Genomic DNA, 26,277 nt, shown 5'->3' with positions numbered 1-26,277 from the left:
CTGAGAGATCAACACGGTCCAGTTCAGGGGTCAACTTCAAAATACAAGGTCCAGGAAAAATCGATCAATGCACAGTACATTACCAACAATCATATCCTAGAGTACGTGATTGTTCCAGTATATCATACTGGAGTAGAATGTTTTCTCTTTTAAGCTAGACAAAAAAAAAAAACAAAAAAAAATGTCCTTACATGCTTTAAAGACAAGTGCCATTTATGCCCTCGAAACATTTTGACAAAAGAAACCCACCACAAAAGTTACAAATGCATTCATTTATTACTATTCCATCATCCAAAGTGATAGAGAATATGTTACACATATTTTACAACCAAGATTGCTCTTCATTACCCGAAACGGTCGCACCGCAGAGCTCGCGAGACGGTCCGTCAATCAGGCACAGAAGTTGTCACAATCAAATCATTATCTTCATTTATCGTCTGGAGTGACCAAAGTGCAGTCAACAAAGTGAGTGCAATTTGTTCTAATCTAATCTATGTTTCTAGGTATGAATTGCAGCTAGATAGTCAAAAAGCAGCCCATGATGCCAAGCTTCTTAAAATTCCAAACTCCTACTCAAAATTTTATCCTACAAATACCAGCTAGTGGCTTTTTTTTTTTTTTTTTTGCAAGCGGAGATGTTTGCGAGGTAGAACTACTGCATCTTTGCGGAATTTGTACCCTAACTTGAAATGCGAGTAAAAAAAAAATGGATATGTACATGCCCCGTTCTCTCTCGAGACTCGAGCAATTTCAAAAATACAAGTTCACGGGGATTGAGAACGTCAGTAGAAAAAAACAGCAACAAAAAAAAACACCTTCCCTACGATATGCACCTCCACGAAACAAGCCAGATATCTGTTGACTAGCTCCTTCCTCCTCTTTATTGCTCTGAGAAAAAGGCCACCAACGGCCTATTACGAAGACAACGAACCTAGGTCACATCCAAACGTTCTCCAACGAAACTTCGTTACAGGCGCATTGCTCAATGCCAAGGTATTCGAGAATCCAAGAGAGAAAAGGCACCAGCAGTAACGCAACTCGTTCTAACCCTGCGCCAACTCCCCATTCATTTATGCGAGCCTAGTTTTGCACACAAGCGTTCGAGCAACTCTTTGAGGTGAAGACGAAAAACCTGAGGTAGACCACCTTCACATGGTCCCAACGCAATGGAATGAATTAAAAAAAAACAAAAAAACTTCTAAGACAAATACAATTCTCTACGAGAAAAAAACAACAAAAAACCCAACTCCTTCTTTTTCTCACAAATTGGGGCCAGCAATGAGCTGCAGTCGGTGCAGCGTGTCTTGAAGAAACACGGAACGCCAAACTGTTGCTCTTGGGCAGACGCCCGCAAGGCACGTTCTTGGTGGGCAGACAACTTGCCAAGCTGGGCGGGCGGGCAAACGTGCACCGTGACGGCGGAGTGTTCGTATCCCCGGCTGCCGTCGTTTCTCGCGCACAAAGGAAGCGGGCGCAACAGCGTTGCAATTTAGAGTCGCTCGAGGGGCCGTTGCAGACGACGCGAGGTTTGACACGTGCGGGGGGGAGGGGGGGACGGAACTGTTGCGGAGTTTCCTCGGCGCTAGCTCTTTTTGCCCAGTCGTTTCTGGAGGGAGTTGTTGTAGACCCAGTGTTCTCCGACCTCGTGGAATACCTGCGAGGGAACGGACTTGAAGTTGGCAGAAAAAGACACAAACTGTAAACCGAATGGGTGGCGCCCGTAAAAACACGAGCAAGCCAAATAGGTCTCGTAGGTCTCGACAGAGGTCTGAACAGAAATACAAACAGGCTGTGTTCGTTCGCTCTATGCTTCCCAGTCACACGGTTTTGTTTCTTGTAAGACAAACAAAACTGACCGATAAAGGTCAAGCAAAAGAAAACAAAAAGTTGCACGAGTGAACACGCGGCACTCAAGAAGATACATCTGCACATAGCTCTCGAGTAAGGGGAATCTAACCTCTATTAGAGCGGTAAGAGACCCAACAACAAACTAAACAAGTGGTCAAGTGCAGGTTTTAATGGACACCGACCATCCAGCATTTCATAGATGACACTAAGCTGCATAGGGGTGTGTTATCATTGAACTCAATGACCGTCTCAACCAATGTAAAAAAAAATATGTTGGCTTCTACGGTCCTTGTAACCTTTCCAAATGTGTGTGCCGCCCGCAAAGCTTTGAAGTTTTAAGTTATCCAGCCAGTGACCAGCCACGGAGAGTAGACTACTTTCCAAGCATGGGGGAGGAAGCGGGTCATTTTCCCTCCGTACGCTCACAAAAAAGAGAGGAAGGAGGAAACTTTCTCTAGCAAGATCGCTCGTCAGCTCCGCCCGCCGATGATGTAGGTTTCCATGCAAAGCCCACAATGTAGAGCTCAAATCAACGTCGTCCCAGACATTCTATTTCGAGCACCACAGAGTCCCGAGGCAACATTCTAAAAATGGTGCTGGTGTTAAAAGACAAACCAGGCCCAGCACCGGTCACCGACTCCTGGTGTCAGGGTGGGCTCACCCTATTCTGCCACGTCACATTGTTCTCCTTGCGCTCCCGGGCCTCGCTGCGTTGCTTCTCCTCCAAAAGTGACTTGCCCTCCGTCGCCAAGTTCACGTCCTTGTTTTTCAAGGCTAGCGTCACTTCTTTCCACATCCTGCAAAGAAAGCACTTCATACCCCTCTGCGAGATGAAACTATTCTTAATAAGCCATTCATTCGGTTGTGGCAAAGTCGTGAGCTTCAAGAAACCATGCTGGAGGTTAATACGAGCGTTCGTAAATGTGGTCAAAACGGAAGATGGTATAATACTTCCAAACCAAACAATAGTGCAAGTTACCGCAACTTGCCGCCCTACTAGTGCTACACCAAACTTCATTTTCCCGGGTTCGATATTTCACGAATTCCGCCTGGAGTGGCTTCTGGGAATATTCTGCAGGCACAAAGTTTCACGATTTGAAGCGACACGCAGCATACTTGTTACAATGGGGCGATATATCCGCACAATCTATTTTTTGCAGTATTATTCGAGTGGCAAAGTTAGCAAAAGCTAGGTCTTTGCCAAACTTAAGCAGGTTCTAGTATTTACGTACCAGTAGTGGCGTCAGACACACTTTGACTTGTCCACACTGCGAGAACATGCCACAACAGCTTAACGACACTTGACGACGTTACGAGCACGCTACAGAACGGTCGGAAGCTTCGGTGAACGCTAATTGAAAGCGTGGCCCTTCTGAATGGATCTATCTGCCGAAACCGACGTGAACATTTGGTAACCATCTTCACAACCTAGGGAAAAAAAGCTTAAAGTTTTTAACGAGCCTAACTCACCTGCGTGACTCGTACGGCTCTTGCTTCTCGATGGGCTTCACCACTTTCTTAGTTATGGGCAAGCTTGTCGTGTCCACGAACACGGCCAGGTCCTGCACAGGCAGACAGCGACGAGACATAGGTTACAACCGCGCGGAACCTCGCCATCTTGTTTCACCGGTACCAGGTTTGGGTTTCACCCATCATCGTACTATTTACCCAAGAGCCAGCTGCACCCGTTCGGGTGTCCTTGCATAAACAGGGCTAACAAGCTAAAAGTGCGTCGGGCTGGCGTGCCAACAGATGCTCTCTGCATTAGTGAGAGACAAACATAAAGGCACCATGGCACTGCCCGGGCTCTTACGTGTCAATCCACCGTGTCAGTTATTCTCGCAGCCCCCCCCCCCCCCCCTCATTGGGAGGTCCACAAATCGTCTTTCGTGAACGGTGGGACGTCAAAACTTCAATAGGATTTGCGGCGTTACGTGCAGGGTTACATTGGACGCTGATATATTTCTAAGATTTCAGTTAGCAAACGACACAAGCCCCACTAATCGGCGCTGGCACTGCTAAGATGGCAAATGCAGGAGAGCCAAGCAAACTCGTCAAATCACTGTATTGTAGCCGGTTCCACTGCCAGAAGCTGATGTCAAGTGATTGGGCAAACGACAGGGAAGAATGGCAAAGTGATGGGGCATCGCTCACCCCGCTGGGTTTCTTGGTGGTCATGACCCCGTTCCACTCCCCGGTGACCGTGAGGAAGGGTCGCCGATCGTTGGGGGGAAAGATTTCAGCTGTCAGCTGATGCCGCCTTCCCCCAATGATGGGCTGTAGAGGGGAAAGGGACACACTTATTAAAGAAAGCAGCTGTATAAAAACACTCTAACAAGATAGTGTGTTTATGTGTTCTGTCGTCTGCTAATGACTGCGCCTTTCAAGCAGCTAGGGAACCTTGAGAGGTCTTGAGAAAGGCACAAAGCAAGACAGTGTGCACAAACCCTAGACAGAGTTTTAGCACTTCGTGTTTCAGTGTTTAAAAGGCTGATATCAGCATTACTGGTACAATAAATACTTCTAAAGCATGGAGGTCACGGTTGTGCCATGTCCTGCAGTCTACAATGTGCCTTTTCATTTTCTTTCTCATTCCTCCAGGGCCTTAGGACCTGTTGATTGTACCTCTCTCTGTAGTACCTTGATTGACTGTAGAGAGATATATTCAATCAATCGATTAGCACTATAATAAACGAACCAATTGGGAGGAAAATAAATCCACTGATTGAGAAAAAAAAGTAATCAACCATCTGATTGATAGAGAGGTGCAATAAAACAATAGACTGACCTAAAGTCAAACCAACCAGTCAATTTCTTTATCGAGAGGTACGATCAACCATTCAATTAACATAAATGTGCAATCAACCAATGAATTGATTGACTGAAAGGTACAATCAACCAGTCAATTGATTTATTGAGAGGTATTACCAACCAATTGACCGAGGGTACAATCAACCAATCAATTGACGAATAAATAAAAATTAAATCATACAATTCAATCAATTCATACATTGACCAATCAATTCCTTTGATTGGTCAATGTATAAACAGACAAGTAAATTTATTAATCAGATACAATCACCCAATCTATTGACCAATCTATAAAATCATCCACTAAATTGAATGATTGATCAAAGGGTAAGGGGTGCAGGGTCCCTTCAAAAGAATGTCCTCAAGCCCCGCACCTTGGTGTGGAACTGTATGGTGCAGCTGTAGCCGGTCTTCTGGCAGTTGATGTCCACGGTCCCGCCCAGCTCGATCCAGGGCACGGTGAAGATGGAGCGGCCGTAGCCGCTGGGGAAGGTCACCGTGTATTCCTCGTCGTGCCGCAGGAACATGATGCAGCCCTGGCCCACGTTGTGGACGCCGATCGACATGCCCAGGAACTTGGACTTGGTCCAGATGTAGCCGCAGCAGGCAATGCCCTTGGCCACATGCTCCGCATAAAAGGCAGATACTGCACGGGGGACAGCGGCCAGTTGGAGCTATACCAAAAAGCAACGTCTCCCACTTCGATCATTGGGTAGTGGATGGATAGATGAAGGGCAGTGACTATACCCTTAGTATTGGTGGGTAGCTTACACCACTTAGCCTAAAAACATTTGCATTTCTCCCCTTTAAGTTTTGCCCTAAATTTTGTCTCACATTTGTCCTGGTCGGCGGAAGGGGAACTAGACACTACCATAGGCTTGAGTTTCACATAAACAAGATTATTCTCTTCTCCTACCAGCAGCTAAAAGCTTTCCCAGCCAAGGACCTAGCCGGAAGGTACTCCCGCACCGAAAGAGCGCCTACTTCATATTTTCCGCCATTCGTACCTACATCGCAGAAAGGCGCCCATTCGGAACTTTACATTACAATGCCATCCACTTACGACGATAACGAGAGAACCCGAAAATGTGATCGTCGTAACCGATTGTCGTCGTATCTGGACTAGAAACTGATGGTTTCTAGTCTATAAACTCTAGAAACTGATCGTTACAAGCGGTATGCACGTGGCATCGTTACGAGTGGATAGCATGGTGGCCGACACGGATTTGCATTGCTTTTGTCCGCTCGGCAGGGTACAGACACAATCGTTTCAAACCTGGAGGGTGATGTGACACCTGCTCGGCGATGAACGAGAGGTCGTTGGAGGTGGCCCACGGGACTGGGCCGTCGGGCACGGGCACCTGCAAAAGAGGCGCGAGACGGACTTTTATCGATTGTCCAGAAACGACCTCGGCCTCACTGCAACCGCCGTTCTTCGTTTGAGAGATTACCCGGGCAGCGCTTTAGACATCGTGGGCATATGGATGGTCAAACAACTCTCGTGAGATCACTTTTGTGCATATGCACGTCCAACAAGTTGTGTTCTGTGAAGTATGAGGCGGTCGGTGGTCACTACTTTATCGGCACAGAAAGAAACTGGTTCCAAGTTAATTTTTAGATATATGCAAGTTAAATAGACGTTAGAATAGAGCAAATAAGGTGGATGATTAGAGGGATTGATGTTAATAGTTGCACCCTTTCTAATGGGTGATAGCTTGCACCAGTTAGCCTAAAAACTTGTAAAACATAATTCCTCCTCCTTTTAAGCCAAAGCATTTGTGTACCTACCAGCAGGCCGTGGAGGGTGATTGCCAGGATGCCCCTTGGAGGATCGGACAAAACTAAAACATCATCCCTGCCTTCTTTCTTTGTAAATCTAATTGCCATACAAAAAACAAAAGAAAGTAAATTTGTTCAAACTTGTTTGATCTGATTAAAAACAAAAAAACAAATGACTAATCTTAGATGCACATAAGTAATACCTTAATTCACCACATAGAGAGGAAAGTCAACAACTCTCTACAAGGAGTTTTACTCTTCATTTTTGTGATGGTTCTCGAGGGGACAAGTATGGTATGTCAAAGGTTTCAGCGGGCCACAGTAAAAAATCCGGCAAACCATTAATTGATCGATGCCGAAAACTCAAAGATTTAATTCACCAAACCTGTGAGAACGAAAGAAACAGCAGGCGTGCCAGTGCGAAGAGATTACTATACCACGATAAAAGGACAAGCACGTTAGAAAGTAAAAGTAAAGGAGGCTTCTCTACTTTGTGGCATCATCTTGACACAGCAGAGGTTCTAATCTTCTGAAAAGAATGCACGCCATTGCTGCTTCACATTAAAAATACTAGTCTTGAAATCGCTTCTGTAACGCCATACTGGCAATCCTCATACAATGATCGCTGCGAAGACCACAGTGCTCGGAGAGAGAGAGAGCGGGTGCCGTGGCTCACCCCAGGCTTGTCACCAATCCTCCAGTAGCAGCGGAAGATTTCCCCCAGGATGGGGTTGTACGGCTTCTTGGCCACCGACGTCTTGCGACCGGCGTGAAACGCCGACAGGTACCACCTCACCACCTCCACCATCCGGTCCCTTGGGTCCTGATGGTCCACTATGCTGCACAAGGCGGCGAACGTCGCCGTGACACCGTCGCGGCATGCAAGCGCACGGAAGAGCCGAGAAAGCGCCACGACTGGCACGCGCGGAGAGTTCTAACTCCCAACTAAATATCGCATCGGTACAAGATTCGTTTGCTACACCTGCAACTTCCTGAAAGGACAACAGCAGCTCGTTCGAAGCGGGTCTAGTGAAATGCGTCTCGTCCTGCCAGCACCTTTACCGACAACTTACACGGAGAGCAAGTAGTCTGCTTCTTGCTCAGGAGTTGCGGTCCCGTCGGAACAATGCCGATCTTCGATTGAAAGGATAGCGGGTAGACCTCAATAGTAGATGTTTGCACTTCTCGATGCGAACGTTCCCATTGTTACTCCTGCCACGGCTGCTGTGATCACAAGCCTTGCATGTGGCCAGGGTAAACACGAAGCGACGTGGGAGAGGCACCTCGGGAAACGCCGACAGCTGCGGAGACGCGAAACATCCTACGGCTGCTTCGAAACAAAGTGGAGTGCAGCAATGGCGACAGTTCTTTCCATGCTTGGAGCAGTCTGAGGAGAAATGATGTCCGGATGAAATTATCAGCAAACTCAACCTAATTATTTTTTTTACTCAGTAAAGCTGCCGCGGGATGTTCATAACCAAGGTTTCTTTGACTAAATATACGGTCAGTGTGTTCCACAGTGTTCCCATCCACCTTTAAAGCTGCTGCCACTGTTTATTGGCTCTATTGCTTTTATCGAAATATACCGCATATATTGAGTTTTTTTGCCATACCGTTGACTTTATTATAACAAGAGATTACTGCACTTCCAAATGTCTATAGGCACCCACCACACCCAGCGACTGAAATCAAACACCTGGGTGCCAAACATTTGGTCTTCAGAGGAACCGGCCGTTTTTAGAATGCTAGTTGCGCATTACCGAAGAAGGCAACTGGGAAGACGCAAAGAAGGCAGCTATGGGATGATGTGGAATGGAGCAGGGCCTCCAACTCACCTGACAAAGAGGTCGGGATGCGCGAAGAAGTCTGCGTACATCTCGAGGAGGGAGCGCCGCTCTAGGATGAAGGTGGGTAGCGTCACCTTGGTGAGGTCCATGCCAATGCGCACCTGAGACAGCAGGTGCGAGAACACGCTCTTCTGCCCCTCCAGTGATGCCAGCGCTGGAGGACAAACAGCAATGTGTTTTTCAGCTCGTTTGCACGAACCACTCGTGCCGACCTGCAGGCGCTTTGTCGACCCTGCAAAGCTGCCGGCTATGCGGAACCTACTCATTTAAAAACTCTACAAATGTGCAACAGGTCTTTCTTTTTTTTTTTTTTCAGTATTGACATCAAATATTGCAGTTTTAATGTCAAGTACCGCCCGTTCAATGCTAAACACTGCCCTCTTAATTCGGAATGCTGCCTCCGTCATCCTTTTTTCATTTCAGTATTTTCTGTGTAGTGACTGAATAGCTTTTTGATGCCTCACATTAAGAAGTTCAATGAAAAACAATGAAAGCTGGGAAGAGACAAACCCCATGCCCAACGATTGATCGAAAGATCAACTTTTCCAAATTTGCCTTTGCTGCTCACAAACTTTACACACTAAAATATGGTGCATGCAACATTGAACAAGCTCACTTACACTCGTCTTCCGTTTCTTCATCGTAGGCAGCTGCAAAAATAAGAAAAGCACATGCTATCCAACACTGAACACACTGCATGGTTACAAAAAGAAAAATAACCTGCCAAACCAAGCCCAAGAACACGTAATGTTGTGACTCCGTAGAGCAAAGTCACAAAAGTTTTAGAAGATAATGAGTGTCTACATGTCCATACCAGGCCGTCACTAGTGCAATAAGCCTATACATCCATTCCCTGATAGACAGAAAGCTATGCCATATGCCAGGAGAGATGCAGTGAATGCCCATGCCGAGGTCGTACGCAGAAAGTTCTACGGCCTACACGAAATGCCTCTTTACTCTCGAGCAAACAACTGACACAAGTGGAACTGTTGGAATACTACCGCTAAACCCCACGTGGGAACCCGCTACAAACTCGGGTGTAGTGGGAACCGATACCGTATGCAGAGATTGCGGACAAAAGACATGGGAACGCACTGCAGACTTGCATGTCACGGAAACAAATGCCGCAGATCGTGGACGCAGCAGATTCGCGCGTCATTATACAATAAACGCCCGAGAAATCGCTACAAACTGAGATATCGCAGAAGCCCACATTGCATGCACGGATCACGGTGAGATAAACACGGAAACCGGCTACGAACTGTGGTTCCCGTCGGATATCGCGATATCCGACAGGAACCACAGTGCATTATTACGTGTTGTATTTTGTGCCATTAAATCTTGTATACCCCTCATATAATGTCCCAACAAGGCGACTTGAGGTATGTTAAACAAATAAAAATATCCAACGGGAATTGGAGGTTTCAGAATTTTTGTTATGTGTATTCAGCCTAAAAACAGGATGGGCAATCTCTCGAGGGGGGGGGGGGGGGGGGGGGGGGGAGGGAAAAGGGGAAGGAGGGGGGGAGGGTTCACATGGGATTTTATGGCATAAAATGAGAATACAACATGCCACCTAAGTAACAGCTTAAAGGGGAACACTGGTCTTTGAGCTTTCTTCCTCATTTTTTGGCCAAGCCCAATGAAGCAGCACAGGTTTGTTCAGACTTTTGTGCACATTTCAAAAATCTATTTTTTTTTTTTTAATTAGTAGGTTAGTTCTCAGGATAATTATAATTAACCAGACTGTTTCCAGAAACAGTGAAAAAACATTTACAAAAAATAATGTTTTAAAGGGATACTGAACCGAAATTTGGATTTCGCAAAGTAAGGCTGCAGAAGTGTTGAACGGGACGCTATGAACTCCAAAACATCACTCGTACACCGATATCTCAAACGGATGGCCGTAGTTTTGGAAAAGAAGGGCGCGATCAAGCGAGTTCTTTGACGTAACTGTCCTCCGGGAGAATGTGAGAATGAGGAGAAGCGGCCTCGCTTCTCTCCTCCTCGCTTCGGTTCACCAGCTTGACGGGACGTAGCGAGGAGGAGAGAGAACGGGAATCGTGACGTGCCTTGTCGCGTCGGCCTCGTCGGCCGGGTTCAATCGCGCACTTCTTTTCCAAAAAATACGGCGATCCGTTAGATATATCGCCGTATGAATGATATTTCTTGGTTTTGCAGCTTCCCGCCTATCTGCCCGGCCTTGTTTTGTGAACTCGAATTTTCGGTTCAGTATCCCTTTAACATATGCAGTGATGTGATTGGCCTAAGCCGTTTTGGAGCACCTTTTGGAGCAACCAAAACAATGTTTTGGAGCAGCAAAAGTGGCCTTTGGAGCAACCAAAAACAGTGTTTTGGAGCAGCAAAAGTGGCTTTTGGAGCAGATATTCTTAGAAAAAAATAATAATTGTTTCAGGTGCTGGACAAACCAAGGACAGCTTGATTGCCGCAATAAACAAATTATAGTCAAGTTAGATGACCTGGGAGTCTTTCAACACATAATTGAAATACCAATGACATTACATATTTTGCAATGCTTCCGTTAAATGATACATATATATGTACCCGCTACAGGTAAATAAAAACCAAAGTGCACATATTAAAATTTATTTGAAAATGACCAGAAGTATAAATAGCACAGCATTAGGTTGACTAGTGATAAAATAAATGAAAGCAGTCTCCAACTGATGAAACACGGAACTACTGCAGTGCAATGCGAAATTGTCGCGCGAGCGGAAATGGTTGTTCGATCGAAACCATGCCACTCCGCTCCGTCACCAACTGGTTCCCAAAATTGTATGCAAAATGTAACTGTCCAGCATACAACAAAAAACAGTCCAGTGGCATGTGCTTGCCAGGCCGGCAGGCGAGGTACAAGCTAAACACACAGAAAAAAAAAAAAAAGCAAAGAACCTGAGCACGTTGATGCAAGACATCACGAACCAGGGTCAAAAAGTTCTTGGAGCGCTTTGTGCAACGACTGAACTCGAGACAAACAAGCGTGCTGTGCGGATTCAGCATGCAGACATTGGCTTCTTTTCTTTAGCTCACTTCCCTTCACCAACTTTCTTTCACGGCAGGTCCCTCCCGAAAGAAAGCCCACCGAGAAACACCTAGGTAATCAATACTTCGACACAAAAGTCTTTGAGCGAAAGAGGAATTTTTGTAGTAGCGTATTAACCACAAACAGGAATGTTGATGAACATGCGGCGGTACTTAGTTTCATTTTGGAAAGTGCCATATCTGCAGTGACGTGGGGACGACAACACCCGTCGTCGCGCGACCACGGTGACTGGCAGGCAGGGACCAAATATAGTTTTCCCACGCTTGTGGCTTTCAGCAGCGGGTGCTTCAGCTCACAAAGCAACTGCCCCTCACAAAAACGTGGTTTCGTTTCATAGCATGACGGCATGGCTCGTACCCCAGCACGTTTTATTCAGTGTTTTAAGCACGTTAGCGTCGGAGTACCGCACATGCTCGCGTCTATCGTTAAAAAGAATAATAACAAAAATTTTTTAAAAAGAAAGCGAGACGATGAGGACGCGGAACGAGACATGATGGGAAAACCATGCAAGACCAGATGAATGATTGATGCACCGCAGGGTACTTTGTGTCGGGCGGCCGCTTGCGCCACCTAGCTCACCGCGTGCTCAATTACGGTATTCAGTTTAGTTTCGGTTTAGAAAGGCGGCCAAAATTGGTCCTTTGGCACAGGCTTGGCGCAGATTATCCATATCTTGGCAAAATGTAGCAGGGTGTAGCAGGGTTAGCCCCTTGGCACAGTTTGGCGCAATTGGCGCAGCAATCGCATCACTGCATATGGTCAGATACTACAAACTATGAATAAAATGTTGGAAGCACTTTTTAGACCAAAGCATTAGTGACTTTACAACACACTGAAGTTTAGTGCTTAATGTGTGGCTACCAAGCAATAAAAAAATAGTTCAGTTCAAACCTTTTCTACACCTATACTGAAAAATCTGCTACCAACCTCGTATGCTTTGCACATTTAGCTGCATATTCCTGAAAATTTATATTTCTGTCTGCTCTAGAGACTGAGATATCCATCCTGGATATTTGTAAGGAGTCCAAAATTTGTGTTTCAAGAAAGTGTTGTTTCAGCATCAGCTTCAATTCCATATCAGCCCATATAAATATTATAAAGTGATATTATGGCTCAAATATTAATCTCGAAAATAAGAAACTTGGCAAATCATAAGGAAAATAGCTGTAAATTTCAAAATCTCCATTTTCCAAAAAAAGAAAAAAGTTTTTAGGGATTTTTTTGGCTCCAGAGACCCATGTCAAAAATTTGAAAAAAAGTACACGGATCGAGACAAAAAGAAAGGAGAAAGAGAAGGTTGTTTACCATCGTAGAGAGAGTAGGCGTTCCCTCCCGGTGAAGTTGTTCCATCCGTTTTGGAAGCTGCTGGCTTCCCAGTCTCTTGCATTTGGGACTCAGCCTCAGGCCTAACAAAAATGAACACGCAAAAAAAAATGCTTGGGTGTTTGAAAAGTTTTTATGGCGACATCGTGGCTGTTAAACTGGCGGGCCGGTGGCAATCGCGACACCTCTAGAGTCACTGTACATGTCAGCAATGGCTTCCAAAGTAACGCCAGGTTTTCTCTGTGCCACTTCTAGTCAAGATTAGTCGGTCTCTTTCCACGCAGACAGCCAGAGTCAGCTCAGCCTCAATGGCAAGTGACCGCATCAAAAAATGGCGAGCGTGCTCGGACAAAACTTTGGCATCGTCCTTTAATCCTGCCTCCTGACGATATCCTGACAGCAAATACTGTAGAACCTCTCCGATATCGAGCAAAGATGTGTAGAGAGTGGAGCAAAGGTCAAGTACTGTTCATATACCGGGCGTTTCTGCAAAGACTTTCAAACATCCCTAAAAATAGGGCATTTGAGAAGGAAAATAAACTTTTTCTGGAACAAACTTAATTTAGATATAGCAAAATATGTAATTATTAGCAGAATAATTACCTAAAATTGATTGTCAGTTTTAGGAGGACTCAAAGAACGTGGAAGGTGCGAGGGTCCTCTAAGGTTGCCACACGTACAGCAAGCACAGAGCCGGCGATGCTAAAATGCAATTATGACTTTTTCAATATTTAGAAAGTGAATGACTAAGATCTAGGCAATTACTCTGCTAACGAGTACATCTTTTTGCAATCCCAGACTTCTGCCGTGGCTGGCAGTTAGCTCCCAAACAAGCTTTTTTTTTTTCTTCTGAACCAGTAGTTTTTAGGAATGTTTGGAAAGTCTTCACAGAAACACCCAGAATACTTATAACAGGCACTAGAAGCATTGATATGAAGACGAGACAGATGAGACAAAGACTTCTGCAAAAGAGACCCAACAACATCAACGAGCAAAATTAGTCCCGAGAGAAGGCACGACATAACTCTTACAGCCGACGCCGTTGATCCACAGACCAGTTCGTCCCTGATCACTTACAATACTGTTCAGAGGCAATGCTGTAAGACAATGTCATAAACAGGGTCTTGCTGGGGTTTTTTTTTGTTTTTTTTGCAGTATGTACCAATGAGTCCCCAAAGGCAATCACTGAGCCTGTTTTATCCAATGTCAGAAAGAACCAAAACACTCCGAATGGGAGCTGTTACCAAAAAAAGGGCTGTATCGAGCCCTTTTTTCCACGCAGCTGCTTCCGTCTTAGGAAACCGCATCCCTAATCTCAGTTCCTTGTCTTATTGGTGCCGGGACGTTTTGCACGTCATGTGAATGTCTTCTGCAAGCTGGGGAATCCTAAGCCCGTCTACTGTTCTTTACAACATAGGCTCCAAGAATTGTTGTTTTCTTTTGTCCGAGTCGAAAAATAGACACAGAAAAACACTGAACCTGTGGAGAAAAAATAAATAAAGCCCCAAATTTGAAAAAAAAAAGAAAACGAACTCAAAAAACAAAGAACCCTAGCAATAAGCAAGTTTTCTCTCTATAGGGCGCCCCTACGATGGACTCAATGGTGGCGCTGGCCGGCGGAGCAGCACAGCAGAGGGACCGACATCCACCACTCGAATCGGGACATCCCGCATTTGGCGAGGCGCACGGCAGAGTAGAGCAAGCGAGCGAGCACTCACGTCTGCGTCGGGAGGGTGTCCCGCTCTTCCCGGGCGTCGAAGAAGTCCTCGTCGTCGCTGCTGGAGTACGACACCGGCGGAACTGCAACGGAGAAAGAAGCATTTCGAGGCGCCGGTGTGGTCCGCCAAGCGCCGCGGCATTCGTGGGTGCCGTGAACGAAGCTCGCCAAAAAAGAGTGCCGTCTCAAAAGTGTGCGTCGCTCATACTTCGTTTCGCTGCAACTCGTCAAAGAGTTAATGCTACTGCCCCTTCGAGCCAATAGGCAAGGTGCACTACGGTTTTCACCAAAAGTATGGCAGTGAGAGCGTAACTCGAGCGGTCGGAGAGGGGGGAAGGAGGGACCCTTACTCAGAACCCCCCCCCACAAAGATTGACATATCACTCCAAATTGATACAAAAATGGCTGTCCTCTCTTTCCTGCCCATAGGTTTGACGTCACTGCATCTGACCAATGAGTCGATAGTACACCGTAATTTTCCGAGAGATGCCCCACACCCTGAAAGATAACCCGTCCCCATTTTTGCCCCTATTCACTATTTTCTTTTAAAGACCGAAAGATAGTCCACTCCTAGTAATCATAGTGTTCGGGTCGACGATGATCTTGGTGTAAAAGTGGCTATGCTTCGTTACAGATTAAGTCCAGATGCAGAAGCAAGTGCAGTCGTGCAATGCAAGCCCTGTTCATGGAAACATGCTCGCGCATGTAGCATTGGCTGCGTCTGGGCTTAAGCTGCAATGAAGTATAGTCAGCTGCGGCAGGAGGAACAACGTTGACAGGGAGGTACGGTCGTCTTTGCTCGACTGCCCCTCGCCGCGATAACAAGTTTGGCAGGGAAACGTGAGCGAAAAATGGCTTTTCTTCGACTTTTCTTCATTACCGAAGGACAGCCCACTCTTTATTTTTACCCTATTGGCTCTCAATCTTTTTTTAGGCAGTCTCTCGGGACATTACAGTAATTGTGCGTCTACCTCCGAATCACCGATCAGCTCGCTGAGACCGTAGCCTTTGCCCACACGTGGCGAGACGGGTGCACGGTAGCTGCTCCGCCAACTACTCAGGTCCACCATTGTTTGGTAGCGCGCCCTGCGTATCCGTCGGACGCGAGGACTCCCCTCGGCGTGCGGCATAAGCTCGACCCAACTCGCACTTAGAGTGTGTGCTTCCCACCCGAAAAACGGCGACTGCCAAATTGGCAGTCGCCACCTGTCGGGTGGCACTGTAACACTTGCGATATGCGTATGCTCGCCAATCTTTTTGCAAGTCATTCTTTCGCCGTGGGATTAAAGAACTTTCGACAACGTTTTAAACGACCGTCTCGCATAAATAGTGTGCACATTCAATCTCACAAATACTGCAAGACCTTAACCCTAGTTGGATCCAGTTCCGGGGCTAGTTTCGCAGAGGGCGCAGGCACATGCTCTCATTTTCGGCGATCACAAAGGAGTGCGAGGCTATGCAATGCGCTTAGTCATGACCACGCGCGGGTTTGTGAACCGGCCTGTAAAAAACCGTTCGAGTCTGTCACCCTTTAACGGTCCCGGCGCACGAAAATGTGCGAAATAATCTCACTCGGCCGAACGTTGCCTCCAGGTGGTGCTGATGACTACGCTCAGCTAAAGCCCCTCAATCCTGGGAAAAGTGGCGCCATTCATTGTTGGGGCAATGCTCGAGACACGTGCCGCACGTTACTTCTGGGAAGAGCATAACGTCTGAAATCTAGCTCAGTGCTGCGCAGAGCCGCCATGATCTTCCCAAAGACTGCACGTTGCACGTGCCTTGTGCATCGATGCACGTTGTGCTACTTTTGAAACACGAAGGAGCTTTACGCTCGGCGTTGGCTATTTCGCACTACGTCCTTAGAGATTGTGAATCTTACGTGGAGCAATAGCCCCGCACTGCTGCAAGCGCCAAAACCACTTGCATTCAGAAGCGCTCACATAAGTACCTTTGGCATCGTTAGAGCGTTGCGAGAGCAATGCTAGCCTCAATGACGTAGAACAAAACAGTCGAAGCAGAATACAAGCTTTGCTCCATGCGTCCCTCTCTTACGTCTCTGGCAGAACTCGCCTTTGAATTCGGGGGAACCGGCGTCTGTCGTTCCGGGCGTCTTGTCTTGTCTCGACTTTGAAGACTGCTTGGCTCGGATGAGACCGCCACTGGCCGGGTGGATGGCAGAGACGGCAGGGGTCACCAGCGCATGGCTCTCCTCCAGGGGGTTTTCGTGAAAGGCGCTGCGTCCCGTCCGTTCGACTTGCCTGCCCTCCGACGCTCCCGCTAATTTGTCTTCTGCTACATACAGAACAAGCCGCACAACGTTTCGTGTCTCCTTGTTCCACAGACTTTCACCCTTCGACACTTATTGTCATTCATTGGTCAAGGGGAGATGAGAATAAAAAAACAGCAATAGTCCGCAAAAACTCATTTTGGGTTTTACCGTAAAATACCGAGCATCCGCCCATTCTACAATAGGTGTCCACTCCTGAATTTCTTAACATTTGGAAAATAAACAAAGAACATATCTTTACATATTGTTGACCTATAGAGCGCCTGTCCCCTAGTTTTACGGGATCATCTCCAAATTTTGAGCGGGTGCCTGCTCATGATTGTACTGTATATTCTTTTATTACGTATGAATCTTCATGTTTGAAGCATAAAAATAACAAGTAGGGGTTATGACTGTGAAATTAGTCATGTATGCATTGGAAGATGAGTGGCATAAATCTGAGCCCTTTTTCTGTGTGCAGTTCTTCAAATTGCAATGTTGCGCACCATCACATTTATGTATGCAACTAGGCCTAGCCATGTACTCTCCATCGCACTTCTGTAGCTTCAATTTCTGACGAAAAATGGTTAACAAAATACTATTTTTCTCGCCGCAAAAGAGTCGCTACACATCTATGGTAACATTTCAATGCATTTCTCTTTTTATGCGATTTCGGGGAATCTTCACAGTTTGTGCAAAGGAACTCTTATTGGTCTATTACCCCCAAGTTTGTTCTGTATATGCTTTAGAAAATGCAGAATACAACTATCCACGTGTGGCTAAAATATGTATCTCTTATATTTATAAACAATTTAGGAAACTTTTGTTAGCCCCCTTAAAAGGCATTTTTGCGATTTTTGATCAATTTTAAAATATAACGAGTTTTGCACACATCATTTTTGTTGTTAATTCACTCAGTGGTTTAAAAGGAATGAATTAGTTTATTTTAATAGGCTCTTAAGTGTGTTACCATGCCCCACATTTGTGTAAGAACAAGGTTAGTGTACTTGTGCACTGCACTGAGAACATAAAAAAACAGGCTATATCTAATTTAACACCAGATTTACAAGGATTAGATCAAGCACTATAAACTGTAGAAATTTGAATTAGTTATCATAAATAATTTTTTAAAAAATGTTTTCCCTGGGTGCATGTTTCCTTAATGCCAATTAAAATTAAAGAGTACATAATGTGACTGTAAGAACCGTGATATGACCATTATAAAATTGTCACTAGTGCTTGGTTAACTTTTCACAGTGCCTTGGTTTCACCATAATCTTTCCATAATTCAGCACATACTTTATTTGCATTACAGATGCACAGCTCTTCAATGACGGCACAGTTCTGCCATCACCAGCTGACACAGTGTCAATATTTTGCAACCAAACAACTTCCGAACTTTATTTCCGAAAAGTCGACAGTTAGAATCTTTCCAAGAACACTACGACAGCATTCAACAGCTTTGCAACCGTCCACCACTGACAGAGCAATCCGCATGTGCTGGACGATCGGTGGCGGGAGTTTTTGCGTCACTCATCTTACCTCCAAAAGGCCCATTCACACAGTAGTAGAGTTTCACTATGTTTAAATATGAAACACTGTGATACAACCATAAGTCACCAGTGCAGACTGAGCCGTGAGGCCACTAAATAGTGTACTCACCTTCCCTCCTCAGAGGCAACGACCTCTCGTCCCCTCGACGCTGGGAGTAGACGCCATTCACAGGCTGCGCGGTGTTCTACAGAAAAGGACAAGCAGAATAAAAAAAGTGAGCCCATTAGGTACCTTCATCTTCCCCCGTCTCGACGCTCTTCCAAACTCACTTTGGCAATTTGGAGGAGAACAATGGTATGCTTGACCGTTTCCAAGAGTGCCTGGGACAAAGGTTGAGTTTGCACTGGTTAGCCGCCGAAGAGTGCCGAAATGCGACGAGAAAATTGCTTAGTTTTTTGTTAGAGGACAAAACGGAAGCAGACCGAACCAAACATGTTTTTTGTTTTGTTTTTCAGATTGAGAAAGGCCAGCACAACATGCGACAGGTCACAAAAATTATGTCAGTGGTACATAGGATCAAGTATGTCAGGAATTGCATAGCTGGATAAGAAGTTGAGGGGTGCACAAGAGTCCATGAAAACGTCTATGGTTCCGTACGGTCCCCCCGAAACAATGGTATGTTCCCCCAACTGCACATTTCTACACTTTTATCACAAAATATCTTCGTGGATCCTGGCAATTCTTTGTGCAGTCGTTGCAGTTTGATTGAGACTTTCTTTAAATGGCTCACATTTAAACACAGTTTCTTCTGCCTGCTAGTGTGAAATGCCGGAGATTTGCGACGTCGACTTTAAAATTTTACTTTACGTATTGAACATTTTTCAGCACCCAGGCAGAAGATTTTTCAGCACTCGAACTTTAGCTGATGTGTGGACTTCCTTTACGAGAATCGTGGGTCACCCAAGACAGTGAGGCTTGAAAGAGAGAAACCTCCGACAGACACAAACTCACATTAGCATTATTGCCGATGCCAGAGAGCTGCTGCTTTTCCCGCACGTCCGTCACTTTTTCAATGTTGAATTCAAGGTCCTAAAATAAAAAAAACATAAAAGAAAGCAATTAATCTCGCAACTTCGGGACACATATCGCAACCCTTCCACTCGGACAAGCAACCATAAAACTTGCAGGAAAGTAAAAACCTGTCACCGAGAAGAATGCCGAGCACAGGGCTTTTCTTTCTACCATGCGTGCTTCTAAGGCGGTCAAGCATAAATACGTTAAAAATGCTCAGTGACAAAAACAAAGCAATCGCGCTTGTAGGTGAGCCTCGCGGAAAGATAAAAAGGCATTTGGAGCAGTAAAGCAAGAGGCAGCATTTCGTGACGGCTCAAACAAGAAAGTGGCAGCACTTTTCGTGCCTCTTCCTGACAGCTTGGATGTAAAAAAAATTCAAACAATGACTGAAGACACCCACGACGTATGGCTGGGTTCCGCCATACACCCTTTGTTGAGATCGCAGCTATAAAAGGAGCAGATGTCAATGCAATAAAAACTAACGCTACCTGAAAAAGAAACAGCTGGGATTAAGCTCCCACAGCGCAAATATTTTCAACTGCCTCGCAGTAACGTGGTCGTGATCAGGTAGGTTACAATGCCCTTGACAGTATGCGTGAAGCAAAAACAGAACACATGTTGCAATAAACAGATGTAGCAACGAATGACAACGCGCTAGACACTTTTTCTTTTTAATGTTCTCGCTCTTTGAAGTCAGATCAGACATACAACATCAACAATACAAAAGGACTGCTGTCCTTTTTGGGAATTTCAACATCCACAACACAATCCCTACGAAATAAAAATAAAAACATAAAACGCAAAATAAAAATGTCGTTGTAAAGCCCAATGTCTCCGAGAACGTATGGCAGACCTTTAAAAATTAAAAGCACAAGCCGGCGCACGATGTTGAAACGCAAGTCCCACCTGGGCCGGTTGCACGGCGGGTTTGCCAGCTAGCGCTAGTAGCGACGGTTCGGCGAGTCAACGTCAAAACTGCCGCTTCTCCTCATCACGCTCACGGTGCCGAATTTTGGGGGAAACGCCGGGATCGGTTTGAAAACAGCTTGTAGATCACGGCCGGGGAAAGCGACCCATCACACCGGCACGAGCGCCTCCCGCTGGCACACACGGTCGGCGTGCCGTTCCGAGCTCCGCGTCGCAAAACACGCCGCGCTCGACGCGAAACACATGCTCGGCGCTGACAGGCCCGATCTGCCGATCCCTTGGCCAGAACCGATCGCGATGTTCTTCGCGGAAAGCGGGTGTCGCGGCCGACCGTACGCCTCGTTGCTCGAGCGTCGGCACGACCCGTAGCGTCGGCACCGCCCACGGCGATCTCCGGGAACGCGAGAAAGCGGCAAAAAAGCGTCGTGAAACATTACTCATTGATGCAAGCGCCGGGCCAGCCGAAAGGGAATGTTGCTCCCCGAAAAAATCCCCCCTCCCCCGGGGGTTAAAATAAAAAAAACAAATTTACACGGAACACTTCAGGGTTGCTGGCCGCAAGACGCAGAGCCGGAAGTCGTAGCGGCGTAATGATGATGATTGTTTTGTCGACACGTTCGTTTGATCGCATCCGGAAAAGTGCGCGAGCGTGATGACGTCACGGGAAAACCACGGAACGCTGATGATGATTGCCAACATTGATGATAGCCGATGCGTTCGTTAAAACAGCTGGAACTACAGTAACGGCAGTCAATAAAAGAACATAAGCTCAATGAGATGATCAAGTGAGCACATTTTAAAAGGCGGAGTGATTTAAAAATATTAAATAAAGTTACAAAAAAAAATTCAGAATTATTAAAAAATTAAACAATAAGGGACTCGAACGAAGCATAGAAAGCTGCTAATAAAGCGGAATAGCCCGCCAGTAGGTGGGATAATTATGCTGCCACAATTTACGACTACCAGAAATATAGTGCGGAAGCAGCCATTTCGTTCAAGAGCCCACCATTAACATTTACCAAACTTGCGGATTCTGCAAATTACATGTTAACTGCCCGATTTGACTGGGCCAAGCACCCATGTCGAGATAAACCTAATTTTCAGTGAAAGCGGTGTGGGCGCTCCCCTGGTGTTCTAGGTTTAACTTTCTGTAGCAATGAAGAAAACACTAGGCGGGCAAGCGGGCGGGCGGTTTGGCGGGCGGGAGGGCGGGGCGGGGGGCGAGGAGCTGACAGTTTTGTGTTATTGCGCTAAGCGGACTTTTTTGATTTCGGCTTCAGTTTGGGTTTTGGCGTGACACACATGCATTTGCTACAGTTTTCTTCGTACGAGAATCGTGGTTGGGGGTGCTGAATCAGGATTGCGAAGCATGCAGGCCCCTTCCATATCCGCGTCTCTTTCCTTACGTTTCACTCATTTCTACACGCAAGCCAATGCGTTGACTGAAGCAGTCAGACCGACTAACAAGGTAAATTACACCGTTGTTGATCTCGTCAAATGCCATTTGTCTTGCGACCGACGCAGATATGCGGCGCTAATTTAAAAAATGCCATAGTTTTGAGGTTATTGATACGTAAACTCTTCTGGCTCCGAAGAATCAAAGCGCGGGCACAATATTCCGAAACAGGAGCACACATGTGCTATGGCACAAAGTCGGATTCCATTTGGATTGTATTCTGTTAGTGCTGGACCTGGGGCAGGTCGGCGGCACGCCACAGCTCAGAATAAAATGTATAGCGAAAGCTAACGCTGCAGAACCCACGCGTCCCGGGCTCAATCTTCACCCCTGCTAGCTTACATACACCGTTGAGCTCACTAACCAACTGGTATATGGAGACAATAGAGAATCCCGGTTCCCTCTGCCTCACTTCTGCGTGCACGTTGCACCACCACTTGCTCGGTTCAATTCTATAACTTTTGGTTGCCAAACTTCGTGAAAATCCCAAAGGGCAAACAAAGGGGCGAGCTCACAGAAGGTACCTCGATACGCCCCATTTACGATACACACGAGGAAGCCGTCATGTCCGTTTTGCAGGGAAACAGAAAACCTGCCGCGAATTTAAACCGACAAAACCCGAAGGAGCTAAAAAGAAATGCTATATGTTTGGCATACCTTGACCAATATGATAGCCCCACTGTGAAATTGAAGCTAAAAAGAACAATTTTATACTTTTAATTGGTTAAAGGGGCGGTGCAACGATTTTATGATTAAAAGAATTTGCATCCCGTCACTTTTACGTTGTTTATCGTGTTCCAGAGGATAGAGAAAACATTTCCTTCATTAAAAATGTCGCGATTCCGCTGCATAATCGCAAAGCAAAAGTCGAGCTTTTTCCCCCACCTGCAGCCCCAAGTGGCAGCCGAAGGAACTACGGCTAGAAGATTATGTGACCTCGCTCGGCTCTAAGCCGCAGCATAGCGCCCGCTAATGTACGCAGAGAGAGGGAGGGGAAGCGTCCTCCGAGATAGCACACGGGAAGCTACACGGCACTCCGAATGACGTCACTGGGAGTGCGACCAGGTGTGACCCTGAAGACTGGGAGTGAGTTGAGGGGTGCCCGAAATACCAATCTTTATCTTTTTTTTACGCAAAAACTAGAACACGCAGGCGAAATCGGTTTTCTGTTCTTTACTTCAGAAGTGTCAGGGGGCAACTTCCAGAAATCTTTGACCGAAGTCCGAAAATCGTTGCACCGCCCCTTTAAGTTACACCCAGTAAATGATTTTGGTTGAACTATACTCAGCCGCACAGTTAAATGGTGTGCTTTGGCCCTGTGGCTTTGGCTTCACTGCCACAGAAAGATGACCCCAAGTATAAGACTGAAAGCAAGTGTGACCTAACTTTGTATAAACCATAGACAAAGAGTAAAATATACTTGCCTAAAGTTAATAGTTACAAGAGATTATTTTTCAGACATTTTACAGAATTCGTTGAACTGTGTGCATTCCTACTACTTCCATGTGCTATACGTAACCCCACCAACCACAGACCTACAGAATGAGTACTTGTATCTGCAAATAAATAAATCTGGCCAACGACTGAACAGCCACGGTTTCACTATTCATGTATTTGGAGTTTTTATGCTCGGTCACACTTTGGAATGAGTTTTCATTCATTCTCACATTTTTGTCAAGATGGCACAGGTCAACTCAGGGGGAGGAGAGCAAAAGTTTGCACAGTAAAATTTACAGGGAAGGTTGTAGCAAATTTACAGCCCCCTATACCAAGTTTTACTTGGCAAGTATCAAAATGCCAGAAACTGCATATGCTTTGGTACTTGGACAGAAAAGACAATGAGCGTAATCTCGCAATGGCCTCCACTTTTCTGAAGGCACAACATTTTTCAATTAGACTGCAGTGAACACCAGTGCACTAAGCCTCTGTGTGCGCACAAGGTTAAGTTTATCCAATGGGTTCTTTCTCAACTTTCTACATCATTTCCAACAAAGGCAAGTATGTCGGAGGCCACGAAAGACGAGTACCCTACCTCAAAAATGAGAAAAAAAAAAGAAGAAAAACACACTATTTTTGGATTCTTGCTCGAGAAGTGCTAATATATTGCATGCCAAGGTCACGAAAAGCAGAAGGAATTGGAAAGCTTCTGCTTATCTAACCGAAGAAGCGGGTTAAACGGCGCCCCTCACCCTTATCTGCTCGATAAGCAGCTGCAGATAGGAGTCCGCCTCGGTCAGTTTGGTGTCAAAGTTCTGCTGGGTCGGTGCAACGATCCCGGTTTGGTCCCATAGCCGCTGAAAACAAAAATACTTCGTCAAAACCCACGAGACGCGAGAACAATTCTAAGAGGGACAAACGCGACGCTTGACTCCAAGGGCTCTCCATAAATCGGGCACACCTCCCGCATTTAACGCCGAGGGTCTCAGACTTTTTACAAGACCGCTGCAACAGGGTAGGAGCGGCACATCAAAGACAGCTGCATATCATCAAGACGATTGCTTCCCTTGGACCCTAGCAACTGTTTTTATTGCTCCAGGCACAAAGGTCGCAACCACGTTTGACGCGTTGCTGAAAAGCACTTCAATTTGTTAGGGTGGACTCGAACCAAGGTCAATTTCTGCCCCTAAGGTAACTGTACTTTTCCTACAGCCAACTCCACTCCCAGTTTTTGGTCAAACAGAACCGATCCAAAGCCAAGACGCATGCCCCCACTTGCTTCCAGCGTACCGACTGCTAATTGGCGATGCAACCACCGGCTCGAGCCAAGTTGGCAGCATCAGGTTCTCAAACTGGGAAGCTGTTCAACGAGGGCTTCGTGTTGAGGAAATCCTGCCACATGCCACAAAACCAAACTCTTGCGGCATGAGTTTACTGAAGCCCGAAGCTGTTGGGGGACAGTTCAAGAACATCTGCTCCTGCTGACAGAACAAAAACGCCAGGAAGGAGTTCCTAGTTCTCTGGTTTCAACACCCTACTGCCTTTCACAGTGCTAACTGCACATGAATGCCCAAATCTTACACAGTGCTACAAGATCACCGAGGACGTGAAAACTCGCGCGGCAGGTTTTTGAAAACTAAAAGACCGTTGTGATGTTCCCGTCCTGTCGCCACCTTTCTTTTTTATTTTTTAAGCAATGCTTAGATTTTATTAGTGAACAAGCAAGAAGACTAGAGAGGGGCCTCACCGCATTGGGCTGCCTCTGCAGTGTGTGGCGCAGAATGGTGTCTTCGAGTGCTCGAACCCAACGTTCACGTTCTTCGGCGTCTCGGGCTGCACGCCAGAAACATGTTCCACGGAGTTTAAACATGAGCAACAAAAAATTAAAAAAACGGGTCGCTGTCCGACGCTGCGAACTTCAGGTTCAAAGACAAAGAACACAAGGCGAGTGTAGTGGTGACTCGAACGTTCACGGCTTACCCTGAAAGTGAAAGATCTTGCGGTCCACCCGTATCGTGAAGGTGCTGTCATCTTCGTCATCGATTCCAATTACCGCACCCTTTATTGGAGAGAGGAACAGAGCGAGGGATAACACTTCTGATAGCACAACTCAACGCACAGGCAACAAACGTCGCCTCTTCCCAAGTTGTCGTGAAGTCCACGAGACACTCACTTGAAGCCTGACGCAGCCACGACGTGCTCCGCGGGCCATGTTCTCTTTGGACTGCGTCGAACAACGGGTAAAGCAAAACAAAAATTGAATGTCCGAACCGTGAAATAAGTAAGATAATGACTAGCGGGTGTTGGATGCGACCTTCCGATCTCTTCTCAGTCTTTTCCGCGGTTAGTCGCAACGTTAACCTATCTCGTTACCATTTTATGGTGCAAATCCCAAGCGCACAAGGTCGTTTCGTCGATTAATCACTAAATGAGCGACCCTTCACCCGGAAGCCACAATGAAAATTGACCGCCCACTTTAGATAGTGTAGCCCAAACCTCGCCCATCCTTGATTTGAGCAAAGCCTACGGGCTGGCGCTTTAAGATAGGGAAGCTGACTTTACGTACGGTGTAATAGGACAGGAGGCCCGCGTTGTCATCCAGCACGAACCAACGGTACTGCCAGCCTTTCATTACATTTGTCCATTTACTCAGCGGTCCTTCGACACTTGAAGCAGCCATGATACCCCTGCAACCATCGCAACCAAGGGCGCCTCATGGTTTGCGACGGGAGGCGTGATTCGGTCGGCTCGTGACCAAAACACATTTCCGGAAAAAGACTTATCAGACGACCTTTTCGCAACGTTTCGGTTTCGTTTCGGTGCTAGTCCGTTTTCAATAAATTCTGCTTGAATATGAACCTTTTAGGGCTGTAGATCAGCTCTTTTGGCATCGGGCTGATTTGCGGGATGCATAAATATTAGGTTTTAACAAGATAAACAATAATAGTCAGTCTTATAGACTAGTTTCATTGCAAAATAAAATTCTAGGATAAGGAAATGCGAACTTCTGCAATATATATCAGCCATCATGTAACAAAAAGAAATGAAAAATAAGTTTTCTGTTTACGCTGGCATAAACATTCGATTGTCTCTGAACAATCTTACGCAATTCATTTTTGAAGATGCTCTAAAGTTCATCAATAATTTATTTTTCGCTACGGAGATTCAGATTCGGAATGTGATTTAATAAAGGCATGATGTTCTTCTATTTTTCCGTGAACCCCAACCCAACCC

The 26,277-nt window shown here is 46.1% G+C and overlaps 1 protein-coding gene across 2 annotated transcripts; it reads right to left on the bottom strand.

Annotated features, from left to right (window-relative positions):
* Nucleotides 1–253: 253 nt before the first annotated feature.
* On the bottom strand, nucleotides 254–25,768 carry LOC8051036 (oxysterol-binding protein-related protein 9). 2 transcript variants are annotated; one of them, XM_029991290.4, is made up of 20 exons: nucleotides 25,610–25,768; nucleotides 25,217–25,267; nucleotides 25,024–25,102; nucleotides 24,791–24,876; nucleotides 23,796–23,900; nucleotides 19,161–19,238; nucleotides 18,479–18,529; nucleotides 18,318–18,393; nucleotides 16,460–16,681; nucleotides 14,391–14,472; nucleotides 12,655–12,755; nucleotides 8,906–8,935; nucleotides 8,274–8,439; nucleotides 7,115–7,277; nucleotides 5,936–6,020; nucleotides 5,034–5,305; nucleotides 4,003–4,125; nucleotides 3,319–3,410; nucleotides 2,510–2,645; nucleotides 254–1,654 (listed from the first exon to the last, which is right to left on the bottom strand). In XM_029991290.4, the coding sequence occupies exons 1-20, from the start codon at nucleotides 25,721–25,723 to the stop codon at nucleotides 1,583–1,585; spliced, it is 2,184 nt and encodes a 727-aa protein (XP_029847150.3). In that variant the 5' UTR covers nucleotides 25,724–25,768; the 3' UTR covers nucleotides 254–1,582. The 2 variants fall into 2 exon arrangements, with proteins under 2 accessions (XP_029847150.3, XP_040356325.2); XM_040500391.2 differs by having other exon boundaries at nucleotides 16,460–16,678.
* Between the last annotated feature and the right edge of the window lie 509 nt (nucleotides 25,769–26,277).

The sequence above is a fragment of the Ixodes scapularis genome, unplaced genomic scaffold (genome assembly GCF_016920785.2).
Source record: "Ixodes scapularis isolate PalLabHiFi unplaced genomic scaffold, ASM1692078v2 PGA_scaffold12__126_contigs__length_90152505, whole genome shotgun sequence".
Taxonomy (NCBI): Eukaryota; Metazoa; Arthropoda; class Arachnida; order Ixodida; family Ixodidae; genus Ixodes; species Ixodes scapularis.
Note: the sequence above shows the minus strand (reverse complement) of the source record. Positions and strands in the feature narration are given on the sequence as shown.

Coding starts and splice junctions, on each gene's coding strand:
- LOC8051036 (XM_029991290.4), bottom strand. CDS start 25,723: ATGGCTGCTTCAAGTGTCGAAGGACCGCTGAGTAAATGGACAAATGTA. Junction 24,877..25,023: donor CAAGATCTTTCACTTTCAGG/GTAAGCCGTGAA, acceptor TCTGGCGTGCAG/CCCGAGACGCCGAAGAACGT. Junction 2,646..3,318: donor GAGCCGTACGAGTCACGCAG/GTGAGTTAGGCT, acceptor CTTTCTTTGCAG/GATGTGGAAAGAAGTGACGC.